We start from the raw sequence: 15,942 nt of genomic DNA on the forward strand, positions 1-15,942 counted from the left end.
TACTTATAAAAATCGCACGTTTTTTCAAATAAGCACTTCTTACCCTACTTATAAAAATCGTAGATTTTTTTTTTTTCTATTTTAAATTAAGAGCTTTTTAAATCATAATATCAAACGCCTTTCGTTTTGTAATATATTTTAAAAATAAAAATTATTATTGAGAAATTACAATTCCAAATGCATCTTAAGACAATAGCCCCACGTTGGATTGTGAGCTGCTTATTCCAAGATGTTATTCTTCCCCCCACACAGAGGGATTGCCTTTCTTGCAGGGTAAATCTTCCGTTATGGGAAGGATCCCCTTTTATATTCCTTTTCCTTTGTTGTATTTGTTAAAAACAAAAAAACAAAAAACAAAGCAAAAAATAACAAATATCCAAAATTGTCCAACAATCTTGATAAAAGCTAAAATACCCGAGTGATAAGAATAAAAAAAATGATAGTTGCTTGGAATGCCCTTGTTGCCGGGTATTATTGGTTCACAATCTTAACTCGTTAGAATATTAATTAAATGATAAATTAATATTTTTTATTAACATAAATTTTTGAAAACAATTATAATTTATTTTAATTAAATATTAATTTATTATAATTTAAACTTTTGAAATATATAATAATTTAACTACGAAAAGAAAAGAAAGGACGGCTTTAACTTGATTGGTGCAATTGATTTGTAGTTTCCAGCTTTTGTTTTTGTCTGTCAAGAAACAACCCCCCAGAAGAAAAAGTTAAAAGGGAAAATATATAACTCGGAAAACTACGCATGGGAAATGAAATAGTCACAATCATGAGATTGTTTGGAAGGATCAAGGTTTGACAAGGGTTAAACCGGAAGCAACAAAATAACAATGCACTTGACACTTGTCAAAGTCTAGTGCTTAATGGGTGCGATTATGAGTCATCATCACTTATATAATGCCAAAGAAAATAAAACAAAAGAAAGAGCTTGTGACAACCAGCTCTCTATAATTAGTAACGACCACGTGGAAAGAAAATGCTACATAGTAGTTTGTCATTTCAACTTTGGGTTCATATATTCTTGGATATATAACACTATAAACATTGGATTTCTTTAATTTTCTGTTTGAATTTCAAGAAATTCGGGCAAAGATGAGAGAGCGGTGTGGGGCTCAGAGTGTTCGAACAACTCAAGATGCAAAGTCTACTTATCTGAACACTTCTTAAACTCAAGAATATTTAAATTTTTTATGAAAAAAGTAAAGAATGTTATTTGATAATGACCAAAAAAGAAAAAAAAAAGAAAAGAAAGGGTCTCTTTTGAGTTAAATGTTGACCTTTAAGGCATTGACATCCATTAAATCACTAAATTTATTGATATTAGTAGAAATCATTGACAAAAATGGGAGTCATGGGTAATATATTTGGCCCTTGAAACTACATCATTCCTTGCTTTTATGCTAGATCTTCATTGAACTAATTATTGGAGGCTTAAATTATTTAAGCAATCTTGCTCCCACATAATTGGAGTAACTCTAGCTTATTTCTTCACAAACCCATTTTCTTACAAATCAAATGGTTCTCATTAGTTTGAATATTGTTGAAAATAGAACTGTTTTAAGGGTTATAGATATATAATTACTAATTTACAAAAGGGAAAGGACAGAGTTTTCCTCCAAACTGGATTGGAAGAACATCTTTCAACTCATGTTTTTTTTAATAGTAAGAACAAAGTTGAAATAAATAATATTAAAACTCATGTGTATCTCATATATTATTAAAAAAAAAATAGACACATGCCATTTTTATAGACTGAGTTTGAGGATGTTCCCCCAACCCAGCTTGAAGGAAAACTCTGTCAAAAGAGGAATGCTATACACCATTTTTATTATAAAAAATTATAAAAAAAAAAATGCTAAAACTATTTCAACATCAACCTGCCGTTCCCAATTTAATTCAGGTAAATATAGAGATTTGTATTAAAGAAAGCCACGCTTGATGGGTATTATACCATTTGATGCTTCTTTCTATTCATAGGTATTACCATGCATTCCAAAATAGATTTAGAGGCTCAAATCTTGCCACCACACGAACGACTGCTCTAAATTTATTTATTTAATATAGATTTTTTATTATAAGCATAATATTTTAGTGTTATCTAGAGCTTGATTGGCATTCTATTTAAGCTCTATGGATGACGTATGGCCAATTCATTAGAATGAAATGAAATACAAAATTAATTGGCTTAGGTATTTAGAGCTTATTCCCTTGAAGTGATGATTTGAAGGCTTGATTTATTATATTATATTTATTTTTTTCAAGAATCATGGAGCTCCGAATCCAATCCAATTCAATCCAAATATTGGAAGCAAAATGAGTACAATAAAACCCAAAAGAGAAAAGATAACATACCCTCTAAAACTGATGTTAATTTCATTTACCAAAATAACTCTATGACCATGTCAACAACGACGTGCGCACAAGAAAGATTAATCCTCTAGATCAATCAAATGTTGTGAATTGAAACAATTATTTCATTCTCTTCTCCTTAACTATGACACGGTTTGCATTTGTTGATTGCTTGGGATGAAGGAGATGATGTTGCAGTAAAGGGTAGAAGGAGTTTTTTTAATGGAGGGTGAGCCGCTCATCCATCTGATTAACAAGGAATAAAAAGAGGTACGTGGCAGTAGAGTTTGGCGGCTAAGGTATATTTAGAACGTTCCCTGATAACATTAATTAGTGGACCAAAACCTTGATCGTTTCAACGTCCACCGTTTCTTCTCTCTCCTTCTCTTCCAAATTGCGAATCAACTTTGGCAGGCAATTCTTCTGTTGCTTTGCCAGCACTTCTTCCACCCCTTTCCATTTCATATTCTTAAACCCCATGTGTCTGTTCCTTTTCGTGCTCCTTGGTTTATATCGTAACATGTAACCTTTTTCTTGCGCTAGCTTCAAACACCAATTGGGTTCTTTTTTTTTGTTTTCCTGACATGGGTTTCCATTCTTTTCTTCCATCATCGGCTGTGTAAAGATATATCTTTGATCGGAGATATTTCGCGCTGAAAAATCAACTGCGTATCGGACGGAGGTCATGCATGGGAGTCTATCGGCTGGCGATGGACTGGCCAATCATTGGCAAGTGCCGCAACCGATTATGGTTAGTTGTCTTGGCCTCTTTTCTTCTGTGGCTCGTATTGTTTTGCTTCTATTATTCGGCTCCTATGGTTGGTGATAACTTTGTCAAATCTGTCAATTTTGGAGACTCTAATTCTGTATTTTCGCCTGGGAATTCCAATGAAAGCATTAACGAATTGCTTGGTACAAATTTTATTAGCGAAGAAACTGATTTTGTAAAGCCTGCAAAAGACAAGGATGCAGCAAAAAATTCGTACAACCCGTTTACCAATTTTTCAGCCGGGGATTATGGGCTTGAGAATTTTGATCATATAGTGACAAAAGTGTACCCCAACAATCAAACACACATTGCACAGAACGAAGTGGATCAGTCTGTTAATGGGGTTTCTAGTTTAGAGAATGCAGAAGAACCAGATCAGAAGAGGTTTAAACCCGATGAGAAAATCTCTAAAGATTCCTGTTCGGGTAGATACATTTATGTCCATCATCTTCCTCGCGGGTTCAACGAAGACATGCTCAGGCATTGCCGGTCACTTAGTAATTGGACAAATATGTGTCTTTTTACGGCAAACATGGGGCTTGGTCCCTCTCTTGCAGACTCTGAGAGGGTATTCTCAAAGACAAGTTGGTTTGCGACAAACCAATTCTTGCTGGAAGTCATCTTCCACAACAGAATGAAACAGTACAAGTGTCTGACAAATGACTCATCAATGGCTTCAGCAATCTTTGTACCGTATTATGCCGGCCTCGACGTTTCTCGCTTCCTCTGGTATTCAAACACATCGATGAGAGATGCTGCTTCCCTTGATCTTGTCAAGTGGCTAAGAAGAAAGCCAGAGTGGAAGAAAATGTGGGGCAGAGATCATTTCATGGTTGCCGGAAGAATTACATGGGATTTTAGGAGAGTAAGTGAGAAGGATTCTGATTGGGGTAATAAGCTAATGCTCTTGCCGGCGTCGAGGAATATGACGATGTTGGTGATTGAATCAAGCCCTTGGGACAACAACGACTTCGCCATTCCTTATCCGACATACTTCCACCCTTCAAGCGACAATGAAGTTTTCCGGTGGCAGAGCAGAATGAGGAGGCAGAAAAGGCGGTATTTCTTCTCTTTTGCCGGCGCCCCAAGACCCAATCTCCGAGATTCTATTCGTACTGAGATTATCGAACAGTGCCGGGCTTCTGCAGGGAGGAAATGTAGGCTGCTGGAATGCAGAGACCGCGCAAACAAGTGCTACAATCCATCTCACTTGATGAAAATGTTCCAAACTTCTGTGTTCTGCTTGCAGCCCCCAGGGGATTCATTCACCAGGCGCTCTGCTTTTGACTCGATTTTGGCAGGTTGTATCCCAGTTTTCTTTCATCCGGGGTCAGCTTATGTTCAATATCTATGGCATTTACCCAAAGATTATACCAAATATTCTGTGTTTATACCAGCAAACGATGTCAAAAGTGGGAAAGTCAGCATCCAAAAGATACTACTTCGGATTCCCAAAGAGAAGGTGCGGGCTATGAGAGAGGAAGTCATACGGCTGATTCCAAGAGTAATCTATGCACACCCAAGATCAAGATTGGAGACCCTTGAAGATGCTTTTGATATTACCGTTAAGGGTGTTCTTGAAAGAGTAGAGAGACTTAGGAGGGAGATGAGAGAGGGGAAGAATACTAGTTATGCTTTTGCAGAGGAATTTAGTTGGAAGTATAATTTGGTTGGGACGACGGTTGGGGAGCATGAATGGGATCCTCTCTTTGCCAGACTGTAGAACATAAATCCACATTTTTAGAGTACAAAAAACAGGGGAGCACAGACCTAAGAGAATGGCAAATTTGGTTTTGTTTGTTGTTGTATTTGGGCAAGAATTTTATCTTTTTAGTTTAGAAAACAAACAAAAAAAAGTGTTTTTACATCAAGTTTGAGAAGTATTTTTGATGTATGGTGAACTCCAAAGGCCCTTGATTTATAGTTACCCATGATAGAGTTTGCAGGCATAGTTGTTGAATTTATTTATTTATTTATTTTTTACAAGCGATGATTTAAGGATTGATTTTCGCTGCTACATTATCAAGTTGTATGACAATAGTATAGTAGTGTACTAAATATCATTACTCTAAAAATGATTGATTAATATAACATAATTTGGCTTTTAAATTGAGTGATTTTCCAAACAGAAATTGTGTTAAGGTGAATTGTACTTAGAGAATACAATGAATAGGAGAGGTTTGCTAAGAAAGATAAAAGAGATGCTGAGAATTAATCATTATGATAATTGATACAGTCCAATATAAAGAAAAGCCCTTGGATTTTAATTTTTTAATACACATGGTAGTAGAAGGCAAAACTAGAGAAAGAACAACAGAAGATACAGATAAGGAAACAAACAGGACACATTGTTGTAGTACATGGGATTGTAGTCCATGTTCTTATGCAAACTCATGTTCCTATTCAAATTTTGTACCTCATTTTTATATTTCAAAACATTACTTTTGAAATCTCTACATCTCATTCCTTTTTTTTTTTTTTTACTCATTTTTTTATTTTATTAAAATATTCAAGCTTTTGCAACTTTTGCATAGATGTGAGAGTAGGAAGAATTTTTGTTAGGCTTAAAGAGAGAGAATAAATGAAATAAAGGGTTAAATTCACTACATTCCGTCTAATTGGACGAAAATCATCCCACGTGTATCTTAGTGAGATTTTGATGCCCTTCTATTCCAATTTTACTCTTATTAAAATTTATAAAATTACGTAATTACCTTCAATTTCATAGGTTTTTAATTAGAGTAATTATGTAATTTCATATGTTTTAATGATGGTAAAATTGGAATAGAGGACATCAAAATCCCACATGAGATGCACGTGTGATGATTTTTGTCCAATTAGACGAAAATTAGTAAGGGAATGTTTGAATTGAAAATTTTTGAAACATTAGGGGGGGTACATTGCCAATTTTTAAACATTAAAGTTCGAATTAAAAATTCCTGAAATTTCAAGGGATAAAGTAAAATTTTCCCTTAAATAAAAGATGAATGGTTTACAGTCATTCTTCCAGATTTAGGATGAGAAATATTCTATAATGCTAAAAATTACTTTTTTATTGTACAATTATTTCACAATGTAAATGTGACATTTTCAACCAATTAGTGTTAAACAGAAAAACAATTTAAGAGCTAATTAAAATTGTCACAAATAACAAATAAATCTATGATGAGTCCCACGATAGGATGCTTTTTGCTGCCCTATATGGCAATATGCTGCCATCCGAAATGCATTGAGGGGGGAAAAAATGTCCATAGCATTATTTATCACATTACTATAATGTAATTTTAAAAAATAATCCTTTTTAAAATAAAATAAAATTGAAGGACGGGATGTCTAAAGACTAAATACGACACAATGGGCAGCCTCAAGCCAATTGACCGACTACGCCACATCATTTTCGTAAGTCCACCCTCTCCCTCGGCATCAAAAAAACAATCTTTCTATGCTAAATTTCAATTTGTTGTTCTTAAGAAATAGTTTAATTAGTTAGGACTACGTCTAATGAAGCGGAAGTCATTAGTTCGAATTTCACTTTCTCCTCTAGTGCGGACATATAAAAAAAAAAAAAAATTCAATATGTTTCCCTTTTTATAATAAGAAACAATACAATTATGTATTTATATATATTTTTGCAATTTATTTAAATAAAAATATCGATAGAAATCTTAAGTTGCATTTTTTAATCTATATAACTCCAAAGTTGCCTTTTCAGTAGAATTTACATATTTTTTCACTTTAAAACATTTTCTCTGCGACCAAACAAAAAAGACAACAAATACGGTAAGTAAAGTAGCAATGTCAACACATCGTTATGCTATTCAATGTCATAATACATCATAAATAAAACCTGTAACAAAAAAGAACAAAGAAAATGATTAACGATTCTTCTCTTTTTTCTTCAATAAATAAAAATAACGTATGATCCTTGTGCACATATATAAATAAGATAATAACTCTGACAAATGATCTTGCTTAAAGGATTAGTAAAGTAATTATAATTTTGTTTGTTAAAACTTAGTACAAGCGCGTTTGTAGTCCAACGGTTAGGATAATTGCCTTCCAAGCAATAGACCCGGGTTCGACTCCCGGCAGACGCATCATTACTTTTTCCAAATTAAATAGTACGCAACGGCGTCGTTCTAAAATTCGTCGCGAAACTTTTTCTCTCTCGTCCCGCATAATCCACAGCCAATCATGAGGAAGAGATATTTCCCACACTTGCAGAAATTCTCTTCCCCACGGCTCCCCCACCCAAGATACTGACGCGGGAAAACGAACCGCAGGCTCAGAGGGTATTTTCGTCAAGCGACCTCCCTTACAAATTCGTGTCCCTCCATTCCTGTGGCCAAGAAAGACTCTTCGGCGTCTTCGCTCCCCACCGTAATATACAATCCCGACTGCACAATATTCGCTTTCACTCTGCAAACACAGACGCCTAGTCATCCACCACACACACGCACACCACGGTTCATGGCCGGCACGAGTGCCTCCTTGGCGCCGCACGTTATCGGGTCCACGGTCGTCGAACTATCCAGAACCAACCGCACCGGAGCCCCGTTTTCCAGTCGGATCTCCACGAAGGCCAGCGTAGCCCCCGCCCGCGACAACGCTCTCGCCGAGGGTCCCTCCTGCATCTTCGTAGGGCCCGTCGAGACGGCCAGCAAAGAAACCCTAGAAGCTCTCTATCTCCAAGTAGGTCACACCGCTTGATAGCATGTTTAATTAGTATGTGTTTTGCAATATGAATTGTGTGGATTTCATGTTTATGTGCATGATAGCATGTTTAAATGGCTGTGTCTGGTTGTGATTGTTGTAGGCACGGGATGCGTATTACAGCGGTAAACCTTTGATAGTTGATGATATGTTTGATAGAGTAGAGGTAACTTCGATTTACGCGTTTTTAGTCGAATCTGAGTTGAATTTATGTGATGTTTATGCACTGAGTTAACAATTTGTAACAGTTAAAGCTACGGTGGTTTGGTTCCAAATCGGTGGTCAAGTACCCGCGCTGTAGTCTTAGGCGGCAATCAGCCTATGCGGATGCAGAGGTAATTTTCTCTTTGGTACCATCCATTTGCGTTGTAGTCTTAGACTCCTTAATTGAATATCAGCAAGGTTTAGTAAGTATTGGGCATTTTCTTTTCTTTCCAAGAATCAAAGGAGCTTAGTGGCCTGCATTTTCTAATTTAGCTGACAAAATAAAAACCATGCTCCTTGGTGGCGGGTTGTGTTAGAATATAAATTAAATTATTAAATTAACTATTTTCTATTGGCTTTAGCTTTTGGATAAGTGGGTGGTTTAACATAGTATCAAAGTAAGCGTCATGAGTTCAAACATTGTCTTTGTCATTCTTTTCTTATTTCAATTAAATATTCTATGTGTTGAGCCTTACAAATTATGAAGTGTTTGAGCCTATACATGAGGGAGAGTGTTAGAATATTATAAATGATTAAATTAACACTTTCTATTAGCTTAATCTTTTGGAATCAGTGATGGTTTAACAGGTTGTGACCCATCTGGTTGATAGCAAACTATATATATAGGTATATTAATGGCATGTTGGGGTGCTTAATTTTCTTTATTTGGAGTTTTGGAAGCACTGTGTTTTCTTCACTTGAATATTTAGTGACATGGATGTAGGGCAGGAAGATCTATCACAGGTTTTTGCATTAGCGAGCATATGGGTCCTGTTTCTTGGATTTGGCAGTTCAGCATGTGTTTTGCCTATAATATACACCGTGGCCCTAGCTTATCAAGATGCATTCGGTTCGGGATTTTCCAATGGCAGTCAAGCATCTGTGGTAGAGTTGCTTACCACGGTGAATGGCATTCTCTTCATGGCATTGGGATCTGTGATTGGCTACCCAATTGCATCAGCTTCAGGTAATAAGCTATAGCTTACAAAGCCTTGCATAAGAATTCCAGAGAATAACATTAGAGTTTTTTCACCAGGGACATTAGTTTTTGTTTGGGTTTATGGATCAAATATGGAAACTGGAGAATAATACTTGTAATTTGGTTATTATTATTATTTCTTCAAATGTCATCATTACTTATTCATCCATTTTGACAGTTAAAGTGCTTCAAGGCCTGTGGAAGAATGACTTGGTAGCACTTAAAGGGGCATGCCCAAATTGTGGGGAGGAGGTCAGTCTATTGTACGATTGTATTAATCTGAAAGTCCCTAGAAGATTTCATTTCTTTTCTCTATAACGTAAGTCCCTAGTGTTGTATTGAAATATTCCAACATCTAGAAGATTTTATTTCTTTTCTTTCTAACTTGTGTCTGGACCTGTATTTCATCTTGTGCAACAAACAAAGAATGTTTCAACTTCCAGTTCATACATTCTCAATAACTTAAATAGCATTTTCCTCCAGGTGTTTGCATTTGTGAAACCAGATCACTCTAATAAGAGCCCCCATCGAGCAGATTGTCATGTTTGTGAATCCTTATTAGAATTCCGCACCAAGGTTGAGGTAATCCAGTTTGCTTCTTTTTCCACAATAGGAAATTTGCATCATACAATTGAATTTTTATTTTGCTATACATCTAATATGAAACGGAGAATAAGATTAATTGAGAGGATTCTTTGTGTAATGGGGAAAGTCAGACAGAACATCATAGTATTTTGGGGTTTAGAGGAATTGAAATGCTTGGAAAGAGCAGTCATAGTGAACATGCTATTACTTCTATATCAAACTATGTAGGTGGAGTTTTTAGACATACTAGTGTCTATGAGAGCTCATTGTAAATGCCTTTGTGAGTTCTGAAAGTTGTATTTCTTAGTTCATACAGTTTCCATGCGCTGTTGAAACTGCCTTCATAAGCTAGTGCAATTTTTGGGCTTTCCAACATTTGCTAATGATTGTGATCTTTTTGACTTTAGTAGATGGACAGAAAATAGATGTTTCTGCTATCTGTGTTGATGATATTTTACTCTTTTAGTTTATGTCTCGTGAAATTTTATCCATACCAATTCATTTATTCTGCAGCCATCAGTTTCAAGACTTGGTAGAGGGTGGGTTTATGGCCGCATATATCTTGTTTCACGAAGAGGCGGAAACAGGCGTCAGAGATGGGTCTAAAATCTCTGCCTAGTACTTTGATCTCAGAAGATTTGTGTAAAGTATCACAATTCATTATCCCTTTTTTTTTGGTCGGTGAATTAGTGGTAATCCTAACAAAAATTCATTTGCTACAAGTCAAAGGACAGCTGGCCTTTTTGTATTGTAGAATTAACAATGAGACTCCTGGGTTTAAGTTCTAGTAAAATATTGTATATTATCACTATATTTCCTGGTTCCCCCAGAAAAGCAACGGCTATATTTGGTTCTTGAAGTGTGTTTTCATGATGGGATTGTTAAGCTAGTTGGACAAGGGTATCATAGTCAAGCTTATGGAACCCATTGATGGACCTACTTAAATATGTCCTGCATTTGTTGTTGCTGTTTCTAAATATTCAAAAGAAGATAGAGCTTGCAGTTACGTTGCATTCATAGGTGTTGCTAATTCATAGAACAGGCCATCAACAATTCATTGCTCATTGCACAACTGTTAAATCCTGAATTTTCATGAAAAGGTCGGACTCGAATGCAATGACTGCAAAAATGAGGTACCAATATTCTTGTGGATATAAACCACTTTGTAGTCTTGAAGCCAGGAGTAAAATGGTTTTGGCTGTATTTTAACAACTGGGATTGTGTGGTCGAGATCAAATCTTCCTCGCATAATCTGCCTCGGGATGCTCAAATGACGTCCAAAATCCATTAATGGAGAAAAACATAACTCCAGCCCCGTTCTGACTAACTAAAACTATAAACCTTCATTACATAAAAACTGCAGAGGAAACTAGAGAGATAGAGGGAGCATTTCTGAAAACATAACGTTTCACAGGAAACCACCAGAATTTGCTCTTGTAATTCTTCTTTTCTCTTTTTTGTGGCTGTGGTAATCATCGGGTGTGTGGACCAGTAATTGCTACATTGAATGGGATGTTTATGAAGGAACCTTGACTGAAACATCTACATACTATAAAGCAAAACTAAAATATTGCCATCCATAGTAGAAAGTAAATAAAAATGTCAGTAATAAATTTTCTTAAAAGAATTTTCAGGACACAAGCAACAGTGAGTTACGTAATCAAGTCAGACTGTTCATACATCAACATATAGATGGTAGCTGAATCGGTAGTAGCTAGCCAATCAGAAGTGTCCCAAGCTGTATACAAGAATCCACGCAAGCTGAAAAACAGAAATGGAGGGAATTGTAAGTTCAGGACTAACATGAGCCTTGTGTGTGTGTGTGTGTGAGAGAGAGAGCGAGAGAGAGAGAGAGAGCATAGAGATGTCAAGGTACCAGAAAAAGTGTTATGGAAGCAAAAAGTCCCTCCTGGAGGAGAGCTCCATGACCACCAAAATCTTCTTCATCAATCTTTAGTATCATCGCATAATAACCATAGATAATCCCAGAGGATATCAAAAGGAATCTGCAAACCCAAAATCAGCACATGAGGTCTTTCAATGATATAAGGGTAAGAAAATGGAGTGTGATTAAATTCAAGATCTGATGACCATACAAGTTGGCAACATAGCAAGATCAGAAAAGGATCCTCTCCATTTCAAATCCCTTCCATTTTTTCCCTTTAGTGCATTTTGAAGGGTAGTGTTGTCCAAAAATTTTAATGATGGTAGTGCATTACCCTTTAAAATGCATTAAATAGAGGGGATTTGAAATGGAGAGGATCCTTTTCCAGCAAGATCACCATCAACTTTAAATGAGATCTTTCAAGGTAAGTAGTTGGAAAGAAGGAGCATCAAACTCAAATCAAAGTTGGCAATATGAATCCAGCTAATCTGGATATAGAGGTACCAAAAGGTTGCAAATTGAAAATTCTATTATCAACACTACTCCACATCATGCGTAAAAAAGAGAAAAAAAGGATATGGGAAAAGACATTTCTTTCTTCTTAGAGAAACTCTATATCGCAAGAAATGACAATTTCACGATATATGACATTCTCCGTATCTTGATATTAGTGTCCAATTCATAGAGATTGGGTCATCAATTGTAAAAGTCATTCAATCAAATAATAAAAGCCACTAGAAAAGAAAATTGTGATTTTAAAAGTAAGACCACCCACTGCCTCCATTATACACCAAACATATTTGTGGAATAATTTCACACCGGGATGGAACTAGAATTTCAGGTTTTTTTGGGGGGCTTAAAAAAAATCCCTTTAGGGGGGGGGGGGGGGGGGGGGGGATGTAAAATTAATTTTAGAGGGTTTATCTCATAAAAATATATAATTTTGGGGGGATTTTTAAAATTTTGTGTGTAGTTTTGTCCCTGATTTCCCCTAAATGGAAAATATTCCATCACATAGGAGTCCCAAAGTCAATCATATGTATGAAAGACTCAACCTCCAATATTTACAGAGGTTCAGCAAAAAGTGGCAGCCAAGACATTTAAGAAATATGGGGCCTCATTATACCATCGTTGGTTCCAGATTTTCACCATAGCCCCTCACTTCACTTCAAATGTAATTACATTCTCATACATATAACCTACCTCATGTTTGACTATTCAAATAATATGTCCATAAAAATACCGTGCAGCTTCTTTTTCACACTGTATTTTTGCAGCAATCACCTTCCTCGCAGCTTCACAATCTAAAAGCTAAGTTCCAAGTCACTCACCAGAAAAGGTCCTGTTGACAGCAAAAATTGAATAGAGTCGCAAACCCAATTCGCATTTTAAGCAAATTTTAATCCAATCCACTAAACAAATATCTAAATCTAAATCCTTGCTGTCCAATATGTAAACTATAATTCACCGAGAAAGTCCCTCTAAAACCTTTATGTTTTCACTACAAGGATGGCATGAAATGAAGGAAAGAAAGTTATTATTGGCAGAAACTGAACTTCTTACCAAGAATGGTCTAGCACCCTCCAAGAAATCTCACACAGATGTTGCCTTGATCAAAGTTCATGAAGGCAAACCAACAATTAAGAGGGAAAACCACTCACTCCACAACCCACACAGGAACCCAGATGCTATCAATCCTTACCCCAAACAGCAAATCTAGGACATTATTATCCTAAGATATCTTCATGCATACAAGGTTCACATGAATCCCGTGCATCAGCAAACATACTTCACTTATTGCCAACTCTATAAATCCATCCACTGAAAAGCACAGTTTTGAATATGTATGCCTTTTGTTATATCATAAATACCCAATTAATTTTGTTTGTAATGCATCAATTATTATCTCTGAGACACCCTTTTGAATTTTGAGTGTCCATGCCACACTTTAGACAAGAAAAATATCAAAAATTCGAAAATAAATATGTTTCTCTTAACACGTGACCCAACAAAAGCACTTAGCTTAAATATGATGAACCATACTCTGTAGATTTGAAAATAGAATTCCTGTGACTATTTCTTAAACAGCACAACTCCTGCCTATAAACATGAACTAGAAGGATGCCAGGTCGAGTGCTTATGCCAAAGAGGCCAGGTAGGGAGAAAGCTGCATCCGTTTTCTTGCTGGATAATAAATAAACACTCTCAGGGCCTCCCGCATAATGAACCATGCTAGTATAAAATCCTCCTATCTATCATCAAGGTTCAATATGATACCACATAGCTACAAACTCAACAATAATATACAGTGGATATGTCATTTGCCAAAAAATTACCCCTCACAACGAACAAACTAAACAAGGGTACAACAGGTCTATATCTTGGAGTAAAATTCTACGAAAACGCCAAAACTCTGCCATTGGATCTTTTTACTCTTAAAATTGATAGCTATAACAAAAGCATGAAACATAATTTCCATTCACACAAATGCATGATAGCAAAGCTTCATCTACATGTACTAATTAGCTAAAACGAAAAACCAAGAGAGATAACTGCAATAGAAACAAATTAAGAGGCAACTGAATCTAAATGCATCCACTTTTTCCAATAAATAAAACAGCTTAAGTGCACGAGTATCAACTTACACGACCAGCCATATACCCCCGACCAAAGGTATAGCACCCCATAGCAACCCACATACAAGGGCCACCACTTGCCGAATCCAGTGCAACACATCTCCCAATTGATCCTGTGACAAACGAAGTGTAAGAGCTAAATCATCGAATTCCAAAATTCAAAGCTTTTAGGTGCCTATGACCACCAACACAACCATAAATTCATTGGCAAATAGTGATATCTATTTGAATCTAAATAAGCAAGCTGAAGCTACAAATAAAGCTTTGCTAGCAGTTTCTGCTCAGTCCACAGTACTTTCCACTGTAAGAAATCTTGATGACCATTTCACTCTTCCATTTCCATAATTCGAACACTCCCAGACGTGATTTCATATTAAATTCGATTAAATTGAAAACCCATATTCAAAAACGAAAAGCGAAGAATCACACAGCTCGGAATCTCCCACCAAAAAGGCAAGATTCTAAACTTCCCATCCATTTCCGGCATTTTCTCGGCGCTACTAAACGTAGTCAACAAAAGAAACACAGTCAAAGCAAAATACCTTGTCCCAGGAGGCCTCCGGATCCAACAACTTCGCCAATTTGAACGGAGACAAGTGACCGTTCTGGTGTTGCTGCTGAAGATTGAACTTCACCGATTTCCCTTCTTTCATTCCGACAAATCAATTGGAACAATATTCAAAGAAAAGAGTGAGAAAAAAGTTAAAATCTCAACACTCAAAAGGCTTTGACACGGATTATGAGGAAAATCACTGTCTTTGTAGCTTTTGCTGCTGAGTACGGCGTTAGTAAGGAGCAGAGCACGTTAGGGTTTTGGATTTGGCGGAGAGAGAGAGAGAGAGAAAACACTGTGGGAATTATTAATTAATTGAAAAAAAAAATAATAATAATATGAGAAATGCTTTTGCTGTAGATCTGAAATGATTGGGTGTGTGATTTGTAAAATGTTCAGCTCCACTGGGCGGCACGTGATCGTAATCGTGATCTGCGTGCTGTTCCATTAACTTGGCACTCTCCGTTGCACCCATTATTAAATTTTCGGAAAATAATAATTAAACACGGATTAATTACGAGTTTTGTTGGATGAGTCTAGGATGACATAATTTTTTTTTTTTAATGTTTTATTCACTAAAAAATATGCATATCTAAATCAATAAATGATTTAAAAAATTGTTTATAAAAAAAAAATTCAATATTACAATAAGCTCGTAAGTCGTAACAAATAATAACAATTTAAATTTGTTATTTCGAATGAATACACTTATACACACCGTTAGAATATTGTGAATCCTCTTTTTGCTTGGTCCCTACTCTTGGCTTGGTTGTTAAGTTAATTTCCTTTTAGAGATTGGCTTGGTTGCTAAGTTAATTTTTATTATTATTGTAAATATGCCGATTTTATATTATTTTATAATTATTGTATTTCCTTTTTTTAGGGTCTCATTCAATTATAAATAGATCATTTCATTGTACAATTAAAAACACATTAAAAATACAAATTTTTTCTCTATAATTATCTTTTTGTTGTCATTTTTTACACACACAATGTATATTACACATTTCATAATAATGAAAAGTACGATATATCACATGACTTCTTTTTAAGATATTTTATTAAGCTGTCTTTCAAGAAATAGTTCAATCGGTCGTGAACCACACCACATGAAGCGAATGTTATTAGTTCGAATTTTTCTCTTCATTTTCTTGTGTAAACATGTAAAATATATATATATATATAAGCGCTACCAAGAAATTAATTTTTAAAAATATATTTCATTTCGTTCTTAGTAGTCGTAATACCAAA

General features: G+C 35.6%; 3 protein-coding genes and 1 non-coding gene across 5 annotated transcripts; 3 read left to right on the forward strand and 1 right to left on the reverse strand.

Moving 5' to 3' along the window:
- Positions 1–3,149: 3,149 nt before the first annotated feature.
- On the forward strand, positions 3,150–5,061 carry LOC132164398 (putative xyloglucan galactosyltransferase GT11). The gene is made up of 2 exons (XM_059574908.2): positions 3,150–4,437; positions 4,534–5,061. The coding sequence occupies exons 1-2, from the start codon at positions 3,183–3,185 to the stop codon at positions 4,857–4,859; spliced, it is 1,581 nt and encodes a 526-aa protein (XP_059430891.2). The 5' UTR covers positions 3,150–3,182; the 3' UTR covers positions 4,860–5,061.
- A 2,100-nt stretch (positions 5,062–7,161) lies between these two features.
- Positions 7,162–7,233, forward strand: TRNAG-UCC (transfer RNA glycine (anticodon UCC)). Its single transcript has one exon. It is a non-coding gene; the product is annotated as a tRNA-Gly (tRNA).
- A 107-nt stretch (positions 7,234–7,340) lies between these two features.
- Positions 7,341–10,471, forward strand: LOC132163473 (PGR5-like A protein). Of its 2 annotated transcripts, XM_059573774.2 has the most exons (7): positions 7,347–7,828; positions 7,953–8,015; positions 8,098–8,184; positions 8,783–9,020; positions 9,211–9,284; positions 9,516–9,614; positions 10,131–10,471. In XM_059573774.2, exons 1-7 carry the CDS (start codon positions 7,607–7,609, stop codon positions 10,221–10,223), a joined length of 876 nt encoding a protein of 291 aa, XP_059429757.1. In that variant the 5' UTR covers positions 7,347–7,606; the 3' UTR covers positions 10,224–10,471. The 2 variants fall into 2 exon arrangements, with proteins under 2 accessions (XP_059429758.1, XP_059429757.1); XM_059573775.2 differs by lacking the exon at positions 10,131–10,471 and having other exon boundaries at positions 7,341–7,828; positions 9,211–9,351; positions 9,516–9,605.
- A 696-nt stretch (positions 10,472–11,167) lies between these two features.
- On the reverse strand, positions 11,168–15,038 carry LOC132163474 (Rab5-interacting family protein). The gene is made up of 4 exons (XM_059573776.2): positions 14,681–15,038; positions 14,148–14,251; positions 11,494–11,623; positions 11,168–11,378 (listed from the first exon to the last, which is right to left on the reverse strand). Exons 1-4 carry the CDS (start codon positions 14,789–14,791, stop codon positions 11,340–11,342), a joined length of 384 nt encoding a protein of 127 aa, XP_059429759.1. The 5' UTR covers positions 14,792–15,038; the 3' UTR covers positions 11,168–11,339.
- Positions 15,039–15,942: the final 904 nt, after the last annotated feature.

The sequence above is a fragment of the Corylus avellana genome, chromosome 8, assembly GCF_965113065.1.
Source record: "Corylus avellana chromosome 8, dhCorAvel1.hap1.2, whole genome shotgun sequence".
Taxonomy (NCBI): Eukaryota; Viridiplantae; Streptophyta; class Magnoliopsida; order Fagales; family Betulaceae; genus Corylus; species Corylus avellana.